This window comes from Marmota marmota, unplaced genomic scaffold, assembly GCF_001458135.2.
Source record: "Marmota marmota marmota unplaced genomic scaffold, marMar, whole genome shotgun sequence".
Classification (NCBI taxonomy): Eukaryota; Metazoa; Chordata; class Mammalia; order Rodentia; family Sciuridae; genus Marmota; species Marmota marmota.
The window spans coordinates 34,232,625-34,259,963 of NW_026000229.1; the positions used below are offsets into that span (position 1 = coordinate 34,232,625).

A 27,339-nucleotide genomic window follows, 5' to 3' on the forward strand; every position below is an offset into this window, starting at 1 on the left:
AACTAATTTGGTGACTTTTGCTAAATAGGAAATATCCATCTGTAGCATTTGTACATGTTAGGTAATGCAGGCCCTGTTATTTTATTTTGAAAATTTCTTTCCAATGGGCAGGATGCCAGTGCTATTCCTTGTCTCTGTGTTTGGATCATTACTTCTGTGGAGGATAGTGTTGCAGCTGAAGCAGTGGGACACATTCAGGGCTCAATAGAGGACCATACCTGGGACCTTGAGGACCTTTCCTTCATCTGGAGAACATTATTAAAAAGGCAGAAGAGCAAAATTCTCATCAGAGCTTTCCAGCTTTTCTTTAAGGTAGTAAGAGTTACTTTATTGTTTTATTATTTTTTCTGTGTGGTATTAGGGATTGAATCCAGGTCCTTGCATATGCTAGGCAAGCACTTTACCACTGAGCTGCACCCCCAGTCCTATCATTTATTTAGCACAGTGCTTTATATACATTTTCTTAGTACTATACATTTCAATACAAAAATATTATGAAGTGGTAGTGTCCTCATTTTACAGACGAGTAAACTAATGCTCATAGAACCTAAGTAACCTATCCAAGAATTTATAATACCTTAATATGTGGCATACTCATAGTTCAAACTCTTACTTTCTGATCCCACCCAAATTCTTGTCCTGTGACCCTCCAACTCTTGCTGAAAGTGATGGAGTGATGAGGAGGGAAGCCCATTGTCCAGGAGTGTATGTTGGAGACACTGTGGTATCACTAGTAGAGTGTTTTCTGCCATGTGCATTAGATCAAATATAGAATAAACAGAAAATGGATTTGTTAATTGTGTCCAGCCTTAGTGTCTGTTATCCAAAAGGAAAAGGAAATATAAATTTAACTTTCCTTCTTGAACACACATGATTTGCTGGGCATGGTGGCACACACCTGTAATCCCAGGAGTTCAGGGCACTGAGGCAGACAGATTGCAAGTTTGAGGCTAGCCTCAGCAACTAGCAAGACCCTAAGTAACTTAGACCTCCTCTCAAAATAAAAAAATAAAAAAGGGTTGGGGGTGTGGCTCATTGATTAAGTGCCCCTGGATTCAATCCCTGGTGTGGGAGGGGGACATACATACACACACATAAATGACTTAATTCTACTATGAAGCTATTACTAATAGCACCTAACATCCTGTTAGTTGGCATTTTTCACTGAGAAAATATCAAGTTCAGGATTTTATGATTTCAAACTCTTTTCCAAAGGACTCCCCATTACTCCTGATGATGGAGATGTATGAACTATGTTTGTTCTTCAAGAACTATAAGGAAGCCAAAGCTAAACTTTTGGAGTTCCAGAAGAACCTTGAAACTGTAAGTTGGAATTATAGTGCTTTTTCTCACTGATCTGAAACTGGCTGGTTTGTTGGTTGTCTACTGGTAGTTGGGATGGAGTAGCAGGGTGATAGTGGTTATCTGGTATAATTCAAATTATATCATTTGCACCAGTGCAGACATGGGGAAGCCAGGACAGGAGTTGTAGTGGGCTCTCTTATATTATCTCATCAGTTGCATGAAGGGAGGTTTTATGTAATGCACTACTGTGATTGATATCCTGGTGCTGCAGCCAAGCTCAATGGGAAAAGGATTAATAGTCTGTGCTCTGCCCACAAAACAAGAGAGTGGTGGCATGTGGGCCACCTTTTGCCAATCCAGGATAGCTCCAGAATATTGAGTGTTGCTCTTCTGCCTTGTTAATAATGTTCTCCAGATGAGGGAAAGTGTGCTGTATTCACTGTGACAGAAAATGTTTTCTTTCAATACTTCTGGAAGTCACTGTCTAAATGTTTCTGAAATATATGGTCAATTTCAGGGGTTACCTCGTTAGATGCTTGTTTGGGGCCTGTTTATCATGCCAAGCTTATTAACCCTGTAAAGTTATAAGAAAGGAAGTGGGGGAATATGTCTTAGTTCTAGTTGGGGGCTTGCAGTACTTCTGCCTTTTATACCCCCAAAGAGTTCTATGTACATGAGACAAAAGTATTTATCTCTTCCACTCAAAAAATACATCAGGTAGAACCACAGTACAGGCTTTTTTTCTGAGTCATATTGGTCTTAAATTGTAATGAAGATATAAAGGTTATATATTTGAAAATACTGAGTCAGATATTTGACTAAGGTTAGAGCTTTTAAATCAGAGGAACTAGATATGTGAATTTCCTCAACCTATTACTCTCTGTGGAGGGTCCTCCTAAGTACCTTCATATTCTTACCTGACTACCTATCCTCCCCTGGAGAAGGAGTGCATCTGCTCCCATCTTTGCCTTAGCCCTTTCCTTCCATTATTTTTTTCCTTTAACCAATTCTGTCTGCAACGGAGTAAGGTAAACAATTAATTAAGTAAAAGCTAAGGACTAATGCCCTAATCCCAACTGATTTTAATAAGGACACTCAGAATAATCAAGAATAGATGTGGTTTTTCTGAGAATCAAAGTCCCACCAGAAGGGATGTAGAAAACATGTAGTAACAAAATCTAAGTGGGAATAGTAGCTAATAATAAGCCAACTCTAGTGTTCTATCATCTCATGTCATCCCATTTGAGTCTCTCCAGAAGTAGAATGATCTTCCTTTAAGGTAGAGGGTAAGCCAGGCTCAATGGTGTAGACTGTAGTCCCAACTACTTAGGAGACTGAGGCAGGGTGATCACTTGATGCTCACCTGGGCAAAATCCCCCCTCCCCAAGAAAAAAGGATATCAGGTAATCACTATTAAAATTTAAGAGAGGAAGAGTGGGACACGATGGCACGTACCTGTAGTCCCAGTGGCTTGGGAGGCTGAAGCAGGAGGATCACAAACAGCCTTAGCAACTTAGCAAGACCCAAGCAACTTAGGGAGAGCCTGTCTCAAAATAAAACATAAAAAAGGATGTGGATGTGGCTCAGTGGTAAGTGCCACTGGGTTCAATCCCTGGTACCAAACCACCCCCCAAAAAATTTTTTGTTTTTTTAAGAAAGGAAAAAAACAGTGTAGTGGCACATGCCTGTAATCCCAGAGGCTCAGGAGACTGAGGATTGAAAGTTCAAGGCCAGCCTCAGCAATGGCGAGGTGCTAAGCAACTCAGTGAGACCTTGTCTCTAAATAAAATACAAAAAAGAGTTGAGAGGCTGGGGATGTGGCTCAAGCGGTAGCACGCTTGCCTGGCATGCGTGTGGCCTGGGTTCGATCCTCAGCACCACATACAAAGATGTTGTGTCTGCCGAAAACTAAAAAATAAATATTAAAAAAATTTCTCTCTCTCTCTCTCTCAAAAAAAAAAAAAAAAAGAGCTGAGGGGCTGGGACTGTGGTTCAGTGGTAGAGGGCTTACCTAGCATGTGTGAGGTCCTGGGTTTGATCTTAAGCATCACATAAAAAGATAAATAAAGGTATTGTGTTCATCTACAACTAAAAACAAAAAAATTTTAAAGGGGGCGGGGGCTGGGGATGTAGTTCAGTGGTTGAGTGCTCTGAGTTCAAACCCCGTTACCACCTCCACCCACCTCCCCCACCAAAAAAGAAAGAAAGAAAGAAAGAAAGAAAGAAATGGTCAGGTAAGACCACATAGGATGTAGGGAAGTAGGTAGAGAAGAAAATTCTAGGTAGCAATAAGGAGAGAGCAGTAATGTAATATAGAATTTTTTTTTTTTCAGTTAGACACAGTACCTTTATTTTATTTATTTATTTTTATGTGCTGCTGAGGATTATATCCAGGGCCTCACATGTGCTAGGTGAGTGCTCTACCGCTGAGCCACAATCCCAGCCCTGATATAGGATTTTATAAGGCATTCCTTAAGAATCTTAGCATTCTTGGACGTTTCATTGAAGGGAATAACGTGCTTCTAAAAATCTACAGCACAGCCAAAAAGCATTAGGGCATGTTTTAGAGTGACTTTTACAATGTGGTCAGAGGTATGCAGACATCTCTAACCAAGATTAGGGCCTAACCTAGACCTAATGAATTATAAGTTTTTGGTGCTTATCTATCTATCTGTCTGTCTATCTATTGAAAGCAGGGAGTTAAGACTTTATTACACAAAAACACCAGTATTTTTTTTTATTATGTTGTGTAAGTCTAGAGTGAATTATGAAGCTAGACTAAGGACCAAATATTAGTCTTTCATATTTTTTTTCAAATAATACAAACCTATGGGCCAAATGAAAATCAGGAATGAAGTGACAAAAGAAGCATTATATGGGAAAGCACCACTCCCCTCAGTCTCAGGTGCAGTTTCTTTGTCACACCTTCTTGTAGAAATATAGCCTGCTACTTAGACTCATTAATATTTTTAGCATATGGCCGAAATGATATAAACCCAGGCATTTTACTGAAATCCTTTAATGAAAATGTCATCTGGGGCTGGGGTTGTGGCTCAGCGGTAGAACGCTTGCCTAGCATGTGTGAGGCACAGGGTTCGATTCTCAGCACCACATAAAAAAATAAATAAAGATGTTGTGTACCAGCCAAGTATGTAGTAGAACCAGCTCAGCAATGGTTAGCAAGTCTAAGAAGTCTTCATAATATGAATTCAAAATCTTTTGAACTTGAGGGCAAGCCTAGATCTTTTTCTAAAGAAGCTGCCAAGGGAAACATGGCTGGTTATAACAACTCACAGGACTGTTAATTTGATAGTCACTGAGGGGACCTTCTAGGAGTGAATTCCATAGTTAGTGTTGAATTCTGTAGGACTCTTGACTTTCATACATACAACTCTATATAGGAACTTCCCATAAAGGGATAAAGTGCAAAGCTGCTAAGGAGGGCTTGTTTTTGCCTGTCTTCTGAGCCCCATTACCATTGCCTGCCATTTGGAAAGAACCTGGTGCAGGCATCTCCTTTTTTGATAGGAAGTCACTTTTTAGGGTGTCTTGGCTTTCATTTCCAAATTTGGATGTTTTGATTTGTTATTCCTGTGAGCCAATCTCCCTGAGCCCACCTCTCCTTTTTTCCCCCCACAGCTTTACACAAAGGCCACGAGGGTCCCCCCTATCATCCCTGCCACATGGCTGAAGGATCAGGTGTGTTTCCTTTTGAAGCTTATGCCACAGCAGTGTCAGACACAGTACGAGTTGGGGAAGCTCTTACAGCTGTTGGTTGGAGTACAGCATCTCTTCTCTGATGGTAAGAGTTCTTACCCTGAATTTGCTATTAAGAAATTAGTTTCCTTATTGCTGGGGATTTAGTTCAGTTGGCCCTGGGTTCAATCCCCAGCACTACTGCCAAAAAAAAAAAAAAAAGTTAATTTCCTTAATCTTGAAATTATTTTAGGAGGGCAATCAGGAAATAAAGATGTATAACATTATATTTATGGTTCATAATTGAATGTGAAGAGGTTACAGGTAACTTCAAGTTTCAGTACAGTGCCATCTAATGTAGTAATATAACCAGTCATCTTATTCTAAGCTGTTGTCAAATAGCTGCATTTTCCCCTGGTATGCCTTTACACTAAAGTGTCAGTGCCGTTCTCTCTGGCAAGTAACCTTAACGTGTCATCATTGCTCAAGATCACAAGCTCTGTTTTAGGAATGCATGATTCATTTTGAAGGTCACACTTGGTGGCGCCCACTAGTAGTCCTAGCAACTCAGGAGGCTAAGGCAAGAGGATGGCAAGTTTGAGGCCAGCCTGGGTAACTTAGTGAGACCCTATCTCAAAATAAAATATAAAAAGAACTGGGGTTGTAGCTCAGTGGTAGAGCATCCTTAGATTCAACCCTCAGTATGGGGTGGTGGGTGGGGTTATTTTGAACATTTCAGACACATCATGCTTAATTTTATTACAAATTCCTCTAGATGTTGGCATTCTCTAAGCTTGTTGCTGACTGAATTAAACAAATGCTACTTTACTCTCTCAATCACTTAATTTCAAATTTTTGTTGAATGATGTTGTTCCTTTATACTATATTCTAATGTTTCACTACTAGGGTTATATTTTCACATTTAAACTCATGGATGTTCAACTGGAAAGCTAAGGTCTGCACGGAACACTGGCAGAATGCTAGGCTCAGTGCCAAGTGTTGTAGGCTTTTGGTTTGATGACTGAAAGAAGTGTTTCCAAAACGCAGTACTGTGCAGACCAGATGAAGAGATAGATGTTTTCATTGATCTGTAGTGATTTAATTTTTCCTGAAATGAATTTCCTGTAATTTTCCATGATTTGTAATTTCTTTTAATAATTACAAGGATTGACTACATTGTTAACCATTATTATAATACTTTTATTCATATTCTATTTTTATAGAATATTTGTGTCATGTGTGTGTATGTGTGTGTGTGTGTATTGTGTATCTGCTTAAGAGAACAGAAATATGTTCTTTCAAAGCCTGTGTACTACATGTTGGCAGCAAAGAAACCCAGCAAGCCCATATTGTACATTGGTTATTGTGCAGGGTTACACAATAATCTGCTTATATCAGACCACTGCCCAGCAACTGGCATTGGAAATGGCCTACATGGCATGTTTCTCATTCCCATCCCTATATGAGGACATAATTAGGCTCTGCGTAGAGTTTTTGTGAGTGGAAGCAAACCTAGCCACGTAAATTATTGTGAGAGAATTGACGGTTGGTTAGTTTTGAATCTTTGGGGTTCAAACCTCATACATGCTAGGCAAGTGTTCTACCACTGAGCTACACCCCCGGCCCTTTGGAAAATTCTTAGTTTTACTAGGATAATAATTTCCAGGGACATTAGGAAAACCTCAGCTGAGTCTCCATTGTTAAGTAGATAAATGTCAGGAGGAGCAAATGATGTTCCATTCTGAATACAGGGTGCCAAATTCAAACCTGGGTTCTTGACCAGCTGCAATTTCTACTGCCCTGCACATTCTTTGTCTTGATTCCCCAGGATGTCTGTCTGCAGTGAATGAAAAAAATGACTGAGGGCTGGGCCTGTGGCTTGGTGGTAGAGCGCTTGCCTCACATGTATGCGGCACTGGGTTTGATCCTCAGCACCACATTAAATAAATAAATAAATAAATAAATAAAGTTGTTGGGTTTTTTTTTTTTTTTTTGATGGCTGATTTGATGAAATTTGACAAATTTGATGAAGGTAAGAGAAAAATTCAAAGATGGGATTAGCCTGAGCAAATGGCTAAAATCTTCTCAAGACTATTGCATTGCTACTATATCTAAGATTCCCAACCTCTGCCCTGTATATAAAGCCAGATGCATAGATTGAATTCATATGCCAATTTGTAACATTCTTACTATAGGGCAAGCAATTTAAACCAAACTTTTCTGTTTAGAATTTTGCAGGTCAAGTCTTTTTTTTTTGACATTTAGGAACTACCCCTACCCCATGGCTTCTGCTAATCAATCAGAGTAAAAAATAAATTTTTATTTTTCCTTTAAACATATATTTTTTGATTTTTCATAATTTTTTAAACGCTATAGCAGCATTTTGTTAAGTATTTCTATCTTTTTCTCTTTGGCACAGGTCCAGATATGAAGAAGCTGTGTGTCCTTAGCCAAATTTTGAAGGATACATCCATAGCCATTAATCATGTAATTATTACCAGCTACAGCACTGAGAATTTTCAGCATGAATGTAGATCGATTTTGGAAAGACTGCAGATGGATGGACAGTTTGCTTTGGCCAGGAAGGTAGCAGAATTAGCTGAGTTACCTGTGGACAACTTGGTTATTAAAGAGGTATCATTAGTCCTTTAACTTATTCAGATCTTAGCTTTTTAAACCAGTGTTGAACAGAGAACTAAAAGAGATGGCAGTTTATAGGTAATGGGGCCTTCTACCTTTAACACAAACATTACTTTTCAGAAGTGGATTAGCTAGGATGTCCATTTCTGAAGAAAGTATGCTTTAAATGTGAGGCCTGATTGATATACTGCAACTATTTTTCTTTGAATAGAATAAAATATAAGATAGCTTCCTTTTTAAGTTCATTTGGGTTATATGAATTTGGTTTTTATACCTTAACTTTCCAGAAAATCTCCAGGGTTATCTATAGTGAAATTCCATTTTCTCTGATTTGAGTTTAGCAAGTATGGTATACTTAGGGAGCATTAATGTTTATGATGCTTCTTTATTCAGGAAAGGCTAAATCTTACTTTTAAAATTTTACAGATCACACAAGAAATGCAGACACTAAAACACATTGAACAGTGGTCCCTGAAACAAGCAAGAATTGATTTTTGGAAAAAATGTCATGAGAATTTTAAGAAAAATTCCATTTCAAATAAAGCAGCTTCTTCCTTTTTCTCTGACCAAGCCCTTGTGGCCTTTGAGCACCCAGTTGGACGAAGCAGTGTTGAGGAACGTCATTTGCTGCTCACCCTGGCAGGACACTGGCTTGCCCAGGAGGACCCAGTGCCCTTGGACAAGCTGGAGGAACTGGAGAAGCAGATTTGGATCTGTCGCATTACCCAGCACAACTTCACAGGGAATCAGGAGGAAATAGAGCCTAGATTTTCTCGACAGATCTCAACTAGTGGTGAACTTTCCTTTGATAGCTTAGCCAGTGAGTTTTCCTTCTCCAAGGTGGCTGCTTTGAACACATCAAAATACTTAGAACTTAATGGCCTTCCATCCAGAGAGACATGCGAGAATAGATTGAATTGGAAGGAGCAGGAGTCACTAAACTTATTGATTGGGCACCTCCTGGATAATGGCTGTGTGCATGAAGCAAGTAGAGTATGCCGGTATTTTCATTTCTATAACCAAGATGTTGCCTTGGTATTGCACTGCAGAGCACTGGCCTCAGGGGAAGCTGGTATGGATGACCTGCACCCTGAGATTTATGCTTTTCTACAAGGTGCTGAGCTGCCTACGGAAGAGGAGCAGCCTGGCATTCCTCTAAGGAAAGTCCAAAGCAGTAAGTATAGGAGATCAAACTTACCTGAGTCCCCAGTGATGCTGCTGACATTCTCTCCAAGAAGGAAGAGACCCCTGTGGCACAATAGTTACACTAAGTTAAGGGGACAGCAACTTTTTCCCAGGTAATATATAAACTAGGTAATTAACTAGTCAATGAAATAGAAACACCTATCTTCTAACTACTTATATATTATTGTTGGAATTCATCTGACTTACAGCTAGTTCATTTAAATTTATTCTATACAAATAAATATATTTTAATTGTACATTGATAATAAATAGAAAAAGGTAGATTTTTAGGTTAACCTGTATCATATGACCTTGTTAAACTTACCTTTTCTAGGAATTTTCTTATAGCTTTCCTGGAATTTTCTACATAGAAAATCCTGTCATCTGCACATAGAAACAATTTTATTTCTTCTTTTCCAGTCTCTATGCCTTTTGTTTCTTATTTTTGCTTTATTGTACTGGCCAGGCCTTTCAGTGCAATAAAGAAAGCAAGTAAGAAGGATAAGAGTGGACATTCTTGCCTTGTCTTAGGAAGAAAGCATTCAGTCTTTCATCATTATGTATGATATTAGCTATGGGTTTTTCTAAGGTATGCTTTATGTTGAAGCATTTCTTTCTATTCCTAGTTTTTGGTACGAGTCACTGTTGAATTTTGTCTTTTTCTTTTGCATATGTTGATTTGATCAGATCAACAAATCTAATCTAAGGGCATCCCCCCCTTAGATTATGAATATGGTAGAATACATTAATTGATTTTGATTATTGAAACAGTCTTACATTCCCAGGATAAAATTCCATGTGGTCCTGCCTGGTGAATGATTTTTTAGATATATTGTTGGAATTGGTTTGCTATTTTGTTGAGGATTTTGCATCTATGTTCGTGAAGAATATTGATCTGTAATTTTCTTTTTAAAATATTTTTTAGTTATAGATGGACACAATACCTTTATTTTATTTATTTTGTACGTGGTGCCGGGGATCGAACCCAGTGCCTCACATATGGTAGGCAAGTGCTCTACCACTGAGCCACAACCCCGGCCGGATCTGTAATTTTCTTTATAATATTTTTGTCCTTTGTAGTGGGGGCTAATGCTGATTTCATGGGGTGTAAAGTATCCCCTACCCTTTTTTTTCCTTTCCCAGAAAAGGGAACCCAGAAGTATTCTACCTCTGAGCTATACCTCCAGCCATTTTTATTTATTTTGAGACAGGATCTCATGAAATCACTCAGGCTGGCCTCAAGCTTGCAATCCTTCCTCAGCCTCCCAAGTACCTGGGATTATAGGCGTGTGCCACCATACCTCACTTTTGTCTTCCATTTCACTAACCCTTTCCTCTGTTATTTCCATTCTGTAATTGAGTCGTCTTTACTTCTATTTTCAAATTTCAATTGTTTTTCAGTTCTAAAATTCCTATTCTTTACATTTTTATTTCTTTGCTGAGAATTTGATATTTTAATTTGTCTCAAGAGCATATATAGTTAGTTGCTTACTGGAATATTCATGTAATAGCTGTTTTGAAGTCTACCAGATAATTTCAATGTGTGTCATTTTATGCTAGCTGGTAGCTCTCATCTTTTTTCATGTGAATTGAGATTTTCCTGTTTTTTCATATTTGAGCAATTTGGGGGGTTCTATCCTGGATATTTTGAATAGTTTATTATTCAGATATACTGTTAAGACTTTGGATTTTGTACAAATCCTGTCAACAATGTCCATATTTTTTAAAAGACCTAGTTAGATTCAGGGTGAGTTCTGAGGGCTGCAGTTCCAATATCAGTTCCGTATCCTTAGCAATGCTCTTCAGATCCATTTTATGTATGTATGCAACCCAGTGGTTAGTGTGTGGTCTGAGTAGTGATATGCAGATTAATTCAATTCTCAGTAACTTTGATAGCCAGATGGGATCAGAAGCATATAGTGAACCTGCAGTTCAGAAAACTTGATGGGTTGCTTTCCTGGGCTTCTCCAGGTATTTTCTGGTTCCTTGAGGCCTCCCTTTTCAGGTTTGTGACTAAAAACCAAATAAATGTTTAGTTGCCTTATTCTGTCTTGCACTTACTTCTCTGGCTTTTCTGTCCACGTTCAGAGCCAAGTGACAGAAGAGTAATGCAAAACAAGTGTTTTCTCGACCCTCTTGAGTCCAGAGCACCTCTGCTTAGAAAAGAAGGTTCCCCTCTCTCTCTGGGTTTTGGTCCATTTCAGCTGCCACTGCAGCCTTTGCCACCATTGCCAAGGGGTTGCTTGGGAGCCCCAGAGTAAGGGAACATGAAAATGAAGAGTTCCTTTTTCTGCACACTTGAACTGGTGCTAGAGGGCTTTTCCAGAGATTGAGTGCTCTTGTGCACTGGCTCTTTCTCTTCCCTTCCTCCATTTTTCCACCTCAGGTGCTCAGTTCTAGGCATCACACTGTTCTGCATTGAGGCTACCAGAGGAGAAGATGGTAATTCTGATTATCTTGGATTTGTGAGATTTTACTTTTCAAGATTCTTATATACCAATGCATGCATTGTGTCCAGATTTTATATTTAATTCAGTGGGAGAGACAGGGTGAATGATTATTCCAACTTGCCTAGAACTGAACCCTTCAGTGAAGGATGAATAGTAATAACATTTTATTTGTCTTTAAAGCATATTCTTATAATGTTTAATATTTTAAATGCAAAAGTTTAACATGCTTAGTGAAACAAATAGCAGTAAAAAATGAATTCAATGCCATGCCCATTTAATTACCCAGAATAACTATCTTTTACTTGGCTTGGTATGCATTAATTTCTGTGTGCAAGTACCAAGTGCACATACAGTATTTATTTTTTACAAAAATGAGATTATATTATTGATCTATCTGTTTTCCTTTCGGCACATATAGATGGACTGACACCTTCTTTTTTTTTGGTATTGGATTGAACCCAGGGGCACTCGACCACTGAGCCACATCCCCAGCCCTATTTTGTATTCTATTTAGAGACAGGGTCTTACTGAGTTGCTTAGCACCTCACTGTTGCTGAGGTTGGCTTTTAACTCACGATCATCTCAAGCTGCTGCGATTACAGGCTTGCACTCAGTGGACTGACCCCATCTAATGGCTGCAGAGTATTCTACTGTATGGATGTATCCCAATTTATTTAACAGTGCTTTATTATACATATAAATTTTTGTTTTGTTTTTGCCCTTTGAAAGTTGCATAAATATTCTGTTTTTTCCTAATAGATAATTTTTTAAAATTTGGTAAAAGTTTTCTTCTCTTTTAGGCTAAGCTTCTTTTTTTTCCCCTGAAGTGCTGGGGATTGAACCCAAGGCCAGTGCACTACTACTGAGCCACAAACCCAGTACCAGGACTATTTTTCCCCAATCAGAAATGGGTTTTAATTTTATTATACTTAAAAAAATTTTTTTAGTTGTTGTTGGACACATGCCTTTATTTTATTTATTTTTATGTGGTGCTGAGAATCGAACCTAGAACCTCGCATGTGCTACGCAAGTGCTCTACCGCTGAGCCACAACCCCAGCCCCAAATTTTATTATACTTTTAAAGTATAATTGCATTTTAGAAATGAATATGTGGGGGCTGGGGATGTGGCTCAAGCGGTAGCGCGCTCACCTGTCATGCGTGCGGCCTGGGTTCGATCCTCAGCACCACATACAAACAAAGATGTTGTGTCCACCGAGAACTAAAATAAATAAATAAATATTAAAAAAAAAAAAAAAGTAAAGAAATGAATATGTGGAAGATTGACACGGGAGAATGGTGGCTGGCAGCAGAAGGCAACAGCCTTTCAGATGCAGGGTTACTAGGCAGTGACTGGGGAGATGTTTTAGAGATAGTCAGGTAGACATGGTGACTTGTTTGACATGAGGGGAAATGGGAGTATGTTTAAAGGAATCTAATAGGCATCTTGGTGCTGATCTCTATAGCATTCCATAGGTGGCTTTGAGTCTTATAGCGTAAAGTGTCTGAAGTAACTTGGCTGGTATTTTCTGGAAGGCAGCAAAGTGGGGCCCTCCCTGACTGAGGAGAGCCATGGAGTGCAGCACAGAGCACTAGTTGCACACACACACAGGCAGTCACAGGGAGCTGGGAGAGGCCTTGACCTACCAGGTGAGAGCCCTCTCAGTCTTGTATTTGCTTTCCAGCTTCAAGTTTGGATAGTCAGTCATTTGTGATGGTGCCTTCAGGTGATGAGGTGGTGACAAATCTGGAAATTCTGACAAGCAAGTGCCTCTATGGGAAGAACTACTGCCGGCAGGTCCTCTGTCTGTATGAACTTGCCAAGGTATGTGCCAAAAAGGGGTGGGGAGGGCACAGTAGACTCCCTGTAAGAGGAAGAGAAGTGGGAAGTAGTAGGGATATTTTGAACATTGCCACATTAGCCCTTCAGATGATAATCATAACTTGGCATAGAGCCCTTGTCAGGCTGTTGACCCCTGTGAGCCCATTGTTGGGTAGTAACGGGGAAGACACCAGGTCAAGTGCCAGGGCAGTTTGAGTCCTACCTTTCTGGCTCAGCCAACCAGAAAGCTAGCGCAAAGCATTTTACTTCTAAGGGCTGCTTCTTGCTCTTCATCTATAAATATGATTCGAACATGAAGAGTCCCTTCTAGACCTCATGTCTTAGGTTTTGCTTTAAGGTTGTTTGGAGCATTCCATATGTAGTATAAACAACTATAAACATAGGAGCCAGAACAGCCAGGAATTATCTGGCCGTGTGGTGGTTTGAGGAAAAAACGGTAGAAAGTAGAATGAGAGAAATAAAGACGAGTGTTAAAATCTTTGAAAATTGTGGCTTTGCTGCTGCTGTGGAAACAAGGAAGGTGCTCTTGCATTTTATTCCACTTTAATTATTATTATTATTATTTGCAATACTGAGGATTGGAACCAGGGGTGCTCTACCAACAAGTTTCATCCCCAGTCCTTTATGATTTTGAGGCAGGGTCTTGCTAAATTGCTGAGGCTGGCCTTGAGCTTGGATCCTCCTGCCTCAGCCTCCCAAGGGATTACAGGCATGCCCAGTTCTTATCATGTTTGAAAAGATTAGTGTTTGACAAGAGATAGTCACCTTATGCTTTCTGATGATAAACCTTTCTTTTGCTTGGATCTGGTTTTGGTGAAAAGATAGAATTAGAAAACTGTACTTGTTTCTTCTAAGATTCTTATTCATAGTGAGGGTTTTTTAAGTTCAGAAAACAATGGAGTCTGTCCACATCACATTACAGGAAGAGTTATCTTTTCCTGACTCCTAAAAATGACTTTAGCTTTGCCTTCCTCTCAGGAGTTGGGCTGTTCCTACACAGAAGTTGCTGCCCAAGATGGTGAGGCCATGCTCCGAGCAATCTTGTCCTCTCAACAGCCTGACAGATGTAAACGAGCCCAGGCCTTCATCAGCACCCAGGGCCTCAAGCCAAACACTGTGGCTGAACTCGTGGCTGAAGAGGTGACACGGGAGCTGCTGACCCCATCAGAGGGAACAGGTGCCTTGTCCTTCAGGCCTCCCAGCCTCTTAGACAGCATTCTTAAGTTCCCAGCATTAAGGATTGAGATGCTATGCTCATTTACATCCTATATGTTGTCCCTCAGATTTCTAAATTGTACTTTCAGGAGAACAAATTACACTTTGTATATTGTTTTCTGATCATGCTTTGGAGTAGCTCTGCCTCTTTTCTGAACTAAAGCACTCCTTTTATCTTGTAAAATGACCACTAGGTAAAGGTTTTTGAGCCCAGCTGCAGGAAAACTACCCAGGGAACTGTGTCAGGATGAACCTCCTGATGCCTAGGCCTAGACAGAGTGGGTCTTCTGAGGGCACACTCTTGTCCCTTTCCCAACTCAAGTCTTAAGGCAAATCCAGTGCCTGTCTCCATATCTTTCCATTCAGGACATAAGCAGATGTTCAGCCCAGCAGAGGAAAGTCAGACATTTCTTCATCTGACCATGCTGTGTCAAGACCGGACCTTGTTAGGCATGAAGTTGTTGGATAAGATTTCCTCTGTTCCCCATGGGGAACTGTCTTGCAGTAAGTTCCTGGCCTTTTTCTTTCATGTTTCAGGTCCTAAACAGGTCTCCCAGGGTCAGTCTCTCCAAAACCTGATTTGGATCCTTGTTCCTCCTGTTCTGTATACCTAGCCTTCAGCATGGGTATAAATTCATGGTAGAAAACTGTTAAGTTCATTGAAGAAAATTTAGAAGATATGGAAAAGTACTCTAAAAACAATCACACACAAAATGGTAACTTTTAATCACTTGTTATTACCCTGCACAGTAGGGTAATAACTTGTCCCCACTTTAGAAGGGAGGATACTGAAGCTTATGTAAGTTTTCTGATTAATTTATAGCTAAGTGGCAGAGCTGATGTATGTATCCAGTTTGTGATTCCAAAGTATGCTCATTTTCAAGTATGTCTAGCTCATCATGTGTCTAGTTCATTATATAACTGAGTAATATGGTTTCTCTGATCTTTTTCTATGCAAGACTAAGAGTTTTCTTTTGTAAAAAATGGCTTTATACTGGCTGGGCATGGTGGTGTATGCATGTAATCCCAGCAACTGGGGAGGCCAAGGCAGGAGGATCATGAGTTCAAAACCAGCCTGAGCAACTGTCTCAAAACATAAAAAGGGCTTGGGATGTGGCTTAGTTAAACACACCTGGGTTCAATCCCTGGTACCAAAAATTTAAAAATGACCTTGTACTGGTGTATAATGATTATAATTTTTTTTACTTTATGCATATGCTATCATTTAACATTTTTCATGACATTGAAAAGTCTACACAATATTTCTTATGTTTATACAAAAGTGTTTATACAATATTTCTCATGTAACTAAAAATTTTATTCTTTAGGGTACCTTTAGATTGTATCCAGTGTTTGCTGTTTTAAACACTCTGATGAAGATCCTTATAGGTGGCGTTCTCTGTGCACATACATGATTATATCCCTAAGATCCTGATTCAAGTATTGTTCTTTTTTTTTGAAACAAGATTTGAACCTGGAGTTGCTTAATCACTGAGCCACATCCCCAGCCCCGCCCCCCCTTTTGGTTATAGATGGACACAATATCTTTATTTATTTTTATGTGGTGATGAGGATCAAACCCAGTGCCTCTACCACTGAGCCACAACTCCACCCCCTGCCCCCACCCCCTTTGTTTTTGCTTTGCAACAGGGTCTCACTAAGTCCTTAGGGCCTAAGTTGCTGAGGTTGGTCTTGATTCAAGCTAAGGCTTCTGAGATACAGGAGATTTTTCAAAGGTTGAACAGTTTCACTTTAAAAGTAGCCTCTTATCTCTCTCCTCAGCCAGCCCAGGACTATTTACTAAGTACCAGCTATATGCCAGGTAGTGGAAGGACCTGGGATATGGTGAGCAAGTTCATCTCTGGAGCTTGTGGGGCCAAGATAGGCTTCTACAGGAAATGTCCAAACTAAGGCCTGAGCTATTAGCGGTGCGCAGTAGTCAATAGGTTTTGAAAAGTAGCAGCTAAGAATGCACAGAATGTATGAAGGCTGGGAATTCTCAACATTGCAAATATTTCCCCATTTTACCTTTTAATTGTACTCACAATTAATATGGGTAATAATTTTAGATCTGCTGTAATTCAGTCTTTCACCAATCTAGAAAGCTAGAATACCTGAGATACAGAGAGAATATCTTGATTTATGTTGGCAAAAAGTCCATTAGTTTGTCTGCAGAAAGTTTCTCAATCTTCAGAAAGCAAGGATCCCTTTTTCCCACATGTTGTACCTTTTGGAGAAATGGCCACTACTTGACTACCTTAAGGATAGAGGTAATCCCTGTGCTATTACTGAGAATAAAATCTAGGCATCAGAGGATTGTCCCAGAGCTGGAGCTGATGAGATCAGGGCCCTCAGAGGACTAATGAGAGACCTCTCTCCAGACAGGCCTCTTGTCTACCAGGCCCTTTGAATCCTGCCAGGCAGAGTTCAACAGTGGGTTGTCAGGGCTCATAACCTTGTCTGAGTCTTAGCATTGTCTCACTCTCCCAGCCACAGAGCTCCTGATCCTGGCCCATCACTGCTTCAGCCTGACATGCCACATGGAAGGCATCATCCGAGTCCTACAGGCTGCCCGGATGCTCACAGATAACCACTTGGCTCCCAATGAAGAGTATGGACTGGTGGTGAGTAGCACCCTCATTCTCATCTTCTGACTTGAGGTAGCTAGGGGCCAGCTCAGAGCCAAAATGGGCTGAGGCAATTCCTCTCTGGATCCTACTGATTCAGCCCAACCCTCTAACCCAAGTGATGATGTCTGACAAAATTAGAGACTGTGCCAAAGAAGCAAAGGGTAAGGATCCCTGCCGTGTTCCAGAGCTGTTGCACACACACACAGGGCAGTTAACTTTTCTAGAAGTTCAACAGCACCATTTCTCCCCAAAACAAGGTTTAGACCTTCTTCTTATCTATGAATTGAAATGAATTAACAATTCCAGCCTCATGTGCCTCCCCAAATTATCCAATCCAGGTAGCTGAGGAAGCCTATAGGCCACTGTAATGAAGAGTAAAGAGAAACAACCTGCCCTAGAGAATAGTAGTACCACAATACTTCTATTATGTCCTACTGATAAAAACCCTTAATTTTTAAAAAAGTGGTACTGAACTCACTGAAAGGTGCTCTAACACAGAGCTACATCCCTATCCCTTATTTTGAAACAAGGATCTAAGTTGCTGGGACTGGCCTTGAATTTGCAATTCTCTTGCTTCAGCTTCCTGAGTAGCTGGGATTATAGACATGTGCCTGAAAATCTATAAAATTTTATAGAACTAATAAAATTGCTCAATTTAAGTTTTTATAGGTGTCCTGTATAGGATGGTGGGACATATGGGTTAATCATAATTAGAGACAACAGAGAAGACCCTTGTTGGGTGCATGGGAGGGAGCTAGGTAGGGCAGCCTGGCTATTAGCCCTTCATCCTGTGGAACTTTGCCCCTTAAAGAAGCCAAACTGATGGGGGGCGCGGAGTAGTGGTATGGTTCAGAACTCCAGGTGAGCTGAGTGCAGTAGCACACCTGTAATTCCAGTGACTTGGGAGGTTGAAGCAGGAAGACTGGAATTTCAAAGCCAGCCTCAAAACTCAGGAAGACCCTAAGGAATTTAGTGACACCTGTCTCAAAAATGAAAAGGGTTGGGAATGTAACTCAATGGTTAAGGTCCCTGGGTTCAATCCCTGGTACAAAAAACAAAACAATAAAGCCTCCAGGTGATGCTGATACAAGTCCCTCCCCCTTAGGTACGTCTCCTCACTGGCATTGGAAGGTACAATGAGATGACATACATATTTGATTTGCTGCATAAAAAGCACTACTTCGAAGTGCTGATGAGGAAGAAGCTAGATCCGGTAAGTTTGAAGTCATGAGCTCCAGGATGACATAGTACCACCAACATTCAGGAGTTGGCTTTTCTCTGGAATAATCCCAATCAGCATTGACCCCTAGAATTTGCAGGGTTGGGATCAGGGACCTCAGTGGTTTCGAATTACACAGTTCAGACAAAATAGTGATAATGTTGATACCAAATATTGAAGAAAAAGTTTTTTCTCCACCTTGGCCTGTCACCTGCCTCTACTCATAAAATTAAAGTAAGCCTTCCCTGGCAGGGACAAAATCCTTCCTGAGAGGCATGCTAAAATTGGAGTGTCCAGTTCTCAAGTTTGTGTCTGAAGTTCTTGAGTGTAGGATTTTCAGGAGACCATGAAAAAATGTTGCTGAGAGTCAAGTGAGGAATGAATACAAAGGCCTGTAGCTGTTGAGCCATTTATATCTACTAGAAAGGAGGCTTGGAAGTAAAGACGTGAGTCAGGTCTTGTCTTTGGGATTGCGAACCTGTCTGTTCCCAGCATGCTGTCACCAGGTATAACACTCACACAGCCTGTTTGCAAATCATACATTTGGCTGATTTACTGCCTTTGCCTAGTTCACCTCTTAAGAGTTAAAACCCAAGAGTATGCTTTTGGCTTCTGAGAGCCCAGGCCAGCCAAAAAAGATTAAAAGAAAGCCAAAAAAAAAAAAAAAAAATCTTGGACCAGTTTCAAAACAGACCAACAGACTGGTCCAGCCACTGGGAGAAGAACAAGTATTAGACATAGGTACATCTTCAGAATTCCCCCAGAGGTTTGTAAAATGGTTTTTGAGGCAGTTTCTGCATTTAAATATTCTTTTAATAACTTTTTTTCTGATTACAAAAGTAATGCAAATTCCATGTAAGACACTTGAAAAACAACAGGAAAAAAATCCTCACTGTCTACCCACTATCTGCAGACAGCCACTGCTCACAATTTGGTATATGCCCTTTGCCTGCACATGTATCCCAACACATACATATTTACGTAAATATTTTAACAGAACTTACATTAAGCTTAAAAGATATGAAACAGCCTCCTATTCCCCCTTAACATTAAGCATAACTATAACTGTCAAATCAGCAGATAATCTTCTATATCACTTTTTAATGGCTCTTATTTTGGGTATTTGTAGTAGTTCTAATTAATCGCTCTTAAGTATCTGTATTACATTCATTTTAGCACTTTCCTCTGCTTCTTTCTTTAGGATAGATGTCTAGAAATCAAATTGTCAGCATTTGCATGCATATATATTAAATTTTAAGGCTTCTCCCTTCTAAAAGGCTTTACTGCTCATATTCCCAGCAGCAAAAAAGTATGTGCCTGTTTCCTTATACTGAGAATAGTTTAAATTATTCACTTTTTTTTTGTTTCTTGGGAGTTTTTTCCTTATTTTTATTGGTACATTATAATTATACAGTAGTAGGATTTGTTGTTACGTATTTGTACAAGCACACAACAGAACAATATAATTTGGGTTAATACCACCCCCCAAATACCTTCCCCTCTCCTTCTTGGTAGTTTTTTCGGAACTTTGGGAACTAAGGGATTCAGCCATTTCTGCCTGCCTTGTAATCCCTCATTGAGACCGTGGTATTCCCTTTTTCCTCCCTTTGGCAGAGTGGTACCCTGAAGACAGCCCTGCTGGATTATATCAAACGGTGCCGCCCTGGAGACAGTGAAAAGCACAACATGATAGCCCTGTGCTTTAGTATGTGCCGAGAGATCGGAGAGAACCATGAGGCAGCTGCCTGCATCCAACTGAAATTGATTGATTCTCAGCCTTGGGGTGAGCAAGGTCACAAAGCTGCTAACCAGGGAGTTTTTAGGGCCAAGGGTAAGAGCTCATGAGATTGGCTGTTAGAAGCTAAGGTGGGTATTTATCACTGTGGGAGCCTCAGCCAGGCAGATGGTATCCATCAGGAACTATGGTTATGCCACATAAGCCTTCCTGGATGTTCCAGAGAGAAGTGAACTACAGGGGCACTAAATCCTCCACAGTGAAGTTCTACTGAGAATGTATATTTCTGGCCCAACACCCTTTACCTGAGACACTTGCCTCCCTATGAACACAGCTGGGATGTTTCTCTTCTAGCCCCCACCATCACTGTGTGTGGGCAAGAACAGCCTACCTTAGGAGCAGTTAGACTCAGCAAGTGTCTTTTATCCTCAGCAGAGGACAACCTAAAGGATGGACTCCAGCTGAAGCAGCTATTGCTCAAGGCCCTGACCCTGATGCTAGATGCAGCAGAGAGTTATGCCAAGGTAACTACAAAGTCTTACTCCAGATTGGCCTTGGAAGTTGGTGTCTGCAATATAATTTTTTTTCTTTTTGGGTCCCTAGGGTTTTTCAAGTGAAGGTAGGGATGGTGTCATGGGTTAAGCAAGAGCAGAATGGGTGACTACAGTTGGAGGGTTCACATAAAAGATGTTAATAAATCTTCTGTCTATGCCTCTCTCTACCCTCATCTCTCAGGACTCCTGTGTACGACAGGCCCTGCACTGTCACCGCCTTACCAGGTTGATAACCCTACAGATTCACTTTCTGAACACTGGCCAGAACACAATGCTTATCAACTTAGGCCGCCAAAAGCTGATGGACTGTATCATGGCCCTACCTCGGTTCTACCAGGTGAACAGGAAAACTCTAGCCGGCAGTGCCAATATCCCTCCTACTGTATCACTCATGGTACCAGAGGTTGAATTGAGTTGTCTGAGGTCTCAGTACCAGAACAGAATCAGAGCAGTCCCGTCTGGTTTAGCTGTCAGACAATCTTCCACCAACATTATAGAGCCATGAATCTCAGGTCAGCATCAGGAATCTTAGACTGCCAGGAGATTCAGTGTGGCCCTTTAATGAAGAGGAGTTGATGTCAGGGTATCAGCCTTTTCACTGTTCCTTATACAGTTGAGCTGGTGGGAATAATATAGTATTATTTCTCAGTTTTATTAGTCCATTTTGAAGAACATTAAAAACAGTGAAAGAAGGTATTTGGGTGTTTATGGGAGAGGAAATGCCAAATTGAAACATGACTTTTCATTGATTATGATACATGGAACCTTTTAACAAAGTGAGAAATGATACATCACTATTATTTTCTAGAATAGTTTGCTTTAAATCTTAACATCAAATTGGCTTTAATGATATTTTTCATTTCTGTTCTTTCAAAAAAGGCTTCTATCGTGGCCGAGGCCTATGACTTTGTTCCAGATTGGGCAGAAATTCTATACCAACAAGTGATTCTTAAAGGAGATTTTACTTATTTGGAAGAATTTAAACAACAAAGGTTGTTAAGACCTAGTATAATTGAAGAAATTTCAAAAAAGTAAGTACTAAGTTTCTATGCTAGGTGCTGTGGCACGAGCCTATAGTCTCAGCTCCAGCTACTTGGGAGGTTAAGGCAGAAAGATCACCAAAGCTGAGACCAGCCTGGAATACAGTGAGACCGTCTTTGGGGGATGGTTTTTGACTGTAAGCATTTCTGCTTTTTTAAAAAAATATATTTATTTTTTAGTTTTAAGTGAACACAATATCTTTTATTTCTATGTGGTGCTAAGGATCAAACCCAGTGCCTCATGCATGCTAGGCGAGTACACTACCACTGAGCCAAACCCCAGCCCCTAGAGCTTTGAAGTGAAATGAGAGAAATTTATGGCTGAGTACATACAGCATACCTTTAACTACCTTCAGCTTAAAATGTCAAGAATTTCCAGAAGTGATCATTTAGAAGATTCACGCAAACAGATGAATGAGAGTAGTTTGCTTAGTGTTTTGTACTTAAAATGGAAGGATAGCTACTCAGTTTGCCTGAGATGCCTTTTGGAGTCCTAAACTTACTATAATTATTAAGTTAAGCATTGACATACATACTTCAATAAAATATTTTATCTCAAACTATTATTGGGGGTGTTTGATAAATTTCAAGGCTACAGCATTCTCTTATAAGTAGTGGTTTTTAAGAGCTGACATCCCTTTAAAGATAGAGAATTTTACCCTTTACATTCTTATGTTTCTTTTGTCTAGATATAAACAACATCAGCCTACCAACAAGGTCACAGAAAACTTGAAGAAGTTACTTTCATACTGTGAAGATATCTACCTGTATTACAAGTTGGCATATGAACACAAATTTTATGAAATTATAAATGTACTTCTGAAGGACCCTCAAACAGGTTGCTGTCTAAAGGATATGCTTTCAGGTTAGATGATCTCAAAGGTGCCTGTTTTCTTGTTCTGATGTGAGGTTCTGACAGATGTTCATGATCAGAGTAGAATAATGCACTGGGGATCTTTGTTGTCTGAATTAGAAAAGCTCAGGACTGTACCATATCAGTCTTTGTAGGTGGTAGGTAATGAAGGCAAGACTTCACCAGGAAAATTTCTACTTTGAAGTTATTGTTCATCTATCCCATTTTATATGGATACTGGTATTCTTCTTCCTCAAGATGGCTTCTGTATTAGGAGGTGATACAGTAATGATTAAAGAATACCTATGCCTGTAGATTCCAGTTTCAAATATATTTAATATTATTTACACAATTAAGGAACAGATGATACATTTTCATTTGTTAGAAACTGATCTTTCTATAATAAAATAGATTTTAAATTCAGTGTATGTCATTATTACTGCTAAGGAAATCTTAGCCCTTGTCTGCCTTAAAACAACATTTACTATAATTATTGCTGTGTAATCATGGCCTTCTGGTCATTTAGATGGTCATGTTTTCCACTTAGTAGTCTATAGAGCTTTGAGGTTTATTTCCTATGGAAATGAGAAATATTTCTTATATTCTGATTATGACAATTAAGGAAACAAAGACTCAAACCACAAATTTGGTCAAATCACTTAAGATATAAAAAAGATCCCACAATTTATGCTTAGAGCCATATCCTGAGTTGTAGACTCTATAATTCCAAATAAATAGTTGTTCTAGATACTTCATTAGGCCTTAGTATCTAAAAACAAAATAACTTCCCAAGTAAGAGGAAGACAGCCCTACACCTTTGTTGCTCTACAGTGACACTGTTAAAGACCTGGCAAATCATTGTTTTAAAGCTGTTAACTACATCAAGCACTGATTAAGCTTTATTAAGTATATAAAGAACTCTAGTCCCAAGAGGTGCATTCTGTACTCTCCAAAAATATCTCTTGGGAGGTAACACAAAATTTAAGTCCTCACAATAGTGATTTTATTAAATTAGTTGCTTTATAAAACATTGCAGATGTCATAATTGTTAACATAACAATTTACCAAACTGTAGTTAACTGGTGCAGTTTGCTGAGCATGTTTTATAAAGGAAAGGAAATGCCAAAACCCTGTTAAAGTTGTTCCATTGCAGCCTAGGAGAACAAAGAGATTTGTTTCTCAGACACTTGAATCAGGCAAATAAAAACAGAGTTTCCCTCCCCCATCTGAAGCACTTCATCAGTAAAAATAGTCTGATAAATAAAGAGATTCCACAACTTTTACTGTACTGCAAAAATGGAGAAGTTTACCTTCTTCAGCTTCAAAGTTGGAGGGTTTTGGTCATTTAATTTTTAAGTATCACACTAGTACTTTTCAGCTGCAGTATCTTCAGTCTGAGATAAGCAGTCTTCTTCACAATGTATTTTTAACATCCTCACGCTCAATTTAAAACAAAGCAATTTTAATACTAGGTGCACACCACATGCCCTTGCTGCAAACTGCTTTTCTTGACAAGTTATGAAGTAGTTCAAGGAGGTATGGTTAAGGCTGTATTACTGAATGGTGCTGGTAAATACTACATAATTTTTTGTCATGTTGCAACCTTTGTTTCCAATTTAGTGGCTGCTGCTATGGAATCAAACAGCAACAATGACAACATTATTAGGTTTGTTTGTTTGTTTGTTTTAAACTATGATTTAGTAGCAATTGAGGTTCCCCAATTTTAACCCCTTGGCAGCAAGATCCACGTTCCCTCATTTGCACATTAGCACCTAAGTGTCAAGGGGTAAAATAACCAGCACAAAAGATACTGCACTTCTGATTGTAGCATTTGGCAGAACTGAAAGGAAAGGAAGTTGTGCTACATGTTGAAGGGATTGTGGGCAACAGAAAGAAGACACCAGGAGAAGATAAAATGTCACATGAAGTCTTCATAGTCTTGTACATAGCCTCCATCATAACCACCATAATCTGCCAGATCATCTTTCATGGTGGCCTTTAATCCCCCTCCAGGAACCACGCCTTTCTTCTTCTTTTTGGCTTTGCTTTGCTAAAGATGAGAAAGAGTTATTTCAAGAGACTTTATCTGCTATGGACATTTTATCTGATACAGCAACCCTCATAGAAATATCAAAAGCATCTGGTCCCAGAAGAAACCTTAATTCTTTAAGGGAGAGCTCAAGCCTCATCTATAGCAATTTCTATTAATATTGAGAGGAGAAATGCGAACATGTCTATAAACAAAAGGACAGTATTGGCACCCATACTCCTGTTCTATTCCAACTTAAATGATATTGGTAGTGCTTGACTTTTATGTTTTTGACAGACTCCTATTATATTTGAGAATTTTCTCACAACCCCATCCTAACATAATACTTGTTTCCCTGCACAGCTTGTCCTTACCTTTTCTTGCTTCTGTTTTTCACTGCAAAGCACAGTCAATGAATTGGTAATCTTTTTCAAGTCATCAATTTCCACTATTAAAAAAAAAAAAAAAAGACACTGATCTTCAAATTTTAAGCATTTTGAAAACTAAAGCAAAATAGATATCCTTCCAAAAATGTTTTGAGAAGCCTAATCTGTCCATCAAGTAACCCTGAAAATGACTGAACTTTTAAAAACATAAGGTGGTTAGGGAATCAAGAGTTTATGGCTCAGCTAAAGGTAGAACTACTTAAAAATGGTGAATTCAGTAACAAAAATTCAACTTTATAATGACCTACAACAACATACTATTGTTCAATCATACAGAAACTAAAAGTGACTTAATACTGCACAGTACTCTCCCTTCTATCTTTCCTTCAGTCTAAACAGATGGATAACCATGCACTTCCTAACTGCTCATTGAGCATCAAGGATGTGTTAAGATTTCTTGAACCTGCAGAAGAAAACCCCATACCCCTAGGGGGACTCCATTTTCTATCACAGAACTAGAATGAAAACTGATTTATCTCAGTGTGCTATAAGGTGACAGGCCTGTTAAGTGGTGAACATACCTTCCCATCCTTATAAAAAGATATCTAGCTTTTAGCTATCAGAAAATGTTCAGTTTGGGATACAGAACCTCCCAAAATAGGAAAATTAGTACAGGAGAATGAAATACCAACTCTGGTTACTTCACTGATTAATTTTAGAAGCCCCAGCTTACTGATCATTTCTCAAAGAAAACCAAATTTATAATTCATTATGTAGGATTCCTTTTTTTCAAACAGCAAATACTAGCAAAACCAGTCCTTTCCACATTACTACTGTATCACCCATAGCTGTCACTCTGAAAGGTATGACTCCTTGGGGTGTGGCACCACAGCAGCACCCCAGAGGATGGGTGCCAGCTCTATTAAGTATTTTGTCTTAAGCTTCCAAACATTGGAATTCTCTCACTCACCTGAAAATCCTGAAAGCCCAGAGGCCATTTCCCCCAAAAGATACCTCCCTTTCAAGAAATAAAAAAATTTACTCAGTTGCTTTGCTGACAAGCCCAGATGTCTCTTTGGGACACCAGTGAAGGCAGCCTACCCCTGCCCACACACACCCAAAAAACCCAACACTCACACTAACTGTACATGTAGAACAAAAGAAGCAAATCCTGAGTTTCTACAACAGAATTAAAAGAAAAAAAAAAAATCCCCCATCCTGCTTCTCCCTGAGTATAATTTCACTTAAAATCTACCCACAGGGACTAGAAATGAGAATTACTTACATGAAATACACACATCTCGAACTAAGGCTTCCAAAAAACTGGCATAATATAGTGACTTTTCATATTGGGTAATTTTATCTTTTAGTAACTTTCCAAACTCTGTGAAATCATCTCTTGAAGATGGGTTCATAGCATCTATTCCATAAACTGTATTGTTAACACCTGTAGAAGAGAAGAAACACTAGGAATATCAGAAAGTTTTGTTTCATTCTAAAACAGATTCTTAATCTAGACCCATTGACGCCCTTGGACAGATCTGGGGGTGGAGTATGGGGGGGAGCATGCCCTATGAACTTGAATGAGAGAAATAAATTTACATTTTGATTTTCACTAATAGAGACCATAAATAATTTCATATCACATTATAGTTTTAGCAGATATCTTACAATATTGTATGGTCATTACCTTCAAAAAAACCTTTTTTTTATTAGATTTGCCACTGGATCTTATTAATAAAAAAGCATACACAGGCCGGGAGTGCAACTCAGTGGTAGAGGACCTAATATGCACGAGGCCCTGGGTTCAATCCCCAATACAAGGGGGAGGTGGGGAAGGAATGTACTGTGTAATAAAAAAAAAAAAAAATTCTGTAATAAATTCATTATTTTAGTATTTTGATATCTATTTTCAATTATAGGTTTCCTTTGTAAATAAAATTCTATGCATTTATTGTATTCATTTGAAAATATTATGCTACAAAAGGGCCCATAAATTCACCACGCTGCCAAAGAATCCCATGGCACAAAAGGGATGTTCTTAAAGGGTCTGTCCAAAAGTTCAGCCACAGCAAAGTATGGAAAGGGGGAAAAAAACGTAAGAAACAAAGATGGAGCCTTAATACCCAGTCAAATCCAAAAGCTAAGCAGAGGTATGCCATGTGTTAAATCCCAACAGAAAAATTAATCTGACCTAAAAGAATTATAGACTAAATGACAGTATGATTCTGTATCCTTCTCAAGGGCAAGAGTAAATTAGTTGTTAAAATCATGTATTGAGTATTTTAGTATGAGAAACACAACAGTAAAATTCTATTAATTAAACAATGACTGTATATGGATGCATATAATTTTACTTTTTAATCTGTAATTGGTATTCCATACTAGGCTTTATAAGAGCACAATGCATAAACCCACCTCTTTAATAAGCATATGAGCAGCTTTTAACATCCTATGAAGACATGAAATAAGGGCCCAGTGCCCTCTATAATTAGATGAGTACTTTTAGGACTTGCCAAGCAGGAGCGTCTTTGGCAGCCACTTTTTTTTTTTTTTTTTGG

The 27,339-nt window shown here is 39.2% G+C and overlaps 2 protein-coding genes across 2 annotated transcripts in view; one reads left to right on the forward strand and one right to left on the reverse strand.

The window, feature by feature from the left end:
- The window catches only part of Spg11 (SPG11 vesicle trafficking associated, spatacsin), a 74,812-nt gene extending 52,026 nt beyond the window's left edge, over positions 1–22,786 (forward strand). Inside the window, exons 27-41 of the mRNA XM_048793251.1 lie at positions 112–312; positions 1,216–1,323; positions 4,945–5,107; positions 7,421–7,635; positions 8,068–8,815; positions 12,960–13,099; positions 14,096–14,294; positions 14,699–14,836; positions 16,823–16,956; positions 18,068–18,175; positions 19,796–19,964; positions 20,352–20,440; positions 20,652–20,807; positions 21,350–21,501; positions 22,200–22,786. Of these exons, the coding sequence (XP_048649208.1) occupies positions 112–312; positions 1,216–1,323; positions 4,945–5,107; positions 7,421–7,635; positions 8,068–8,815; positions 12,960–13,099; positions 14,096–14,294; positions 14,699–14,836; positions 16,823–16,956; positions 18,068–18,175; positions 19,796–19,964; positions 20,352–20,440; positions 20,652–20,807; positions 21,350–21,501; positions 22,200–22,380 (2,901 nt within the window). The 3' untranslated portion in view covers positions 22,381–22,786. The remainder of the gene's footprint in view (positions 1–111; positions 313–1,215; positions 1,324–4,944; positions 5,108–7,420; positions 7,636–8,067; positions 8,816–12,959; positions 13,100–14,095; positions 14,295–14,698; positions 14,837–16,822; positions 16,957–18,067; positions 18,176–19,795; positions 19,965–20,351; positions 20,441–20,651; positions 20,808–21,349; positions 21,502–22,199) is intronic.
- A 557-nt stretch (positions 22,787–23,343) lies between these two features.
- Positions 23,344–27,339, reverse strand: part of Eif3j (eukaryotic translation initiation factor 3 subunit J) — a 9,547-nt gene continuing 5,551 nt past the window's right edge. Inside the window, exons 3-5 of the mRNA XM_015480713.2 lie at positions 26,064–26,225; positions 24,767–24,840; positions 23,344–24,413 (exon numbers count right to left, since the gene is read on the reverse strand). Of these exons, the coding sequence (XP_015336199.1) occupies positions 24,282–24,413; positions 24,767–24,840; positions 26,064–26,193 (336 nt within the window). The 5' untranslated portion in view covers positions 26,194–26,225 and the 3' untranslated portion in view covers positions 23,344–24,281. The remainder of the gene's footprint in view (positions 24,414–24,766; positions 24,841–26,063; positions 26,226–27,339) is intronic.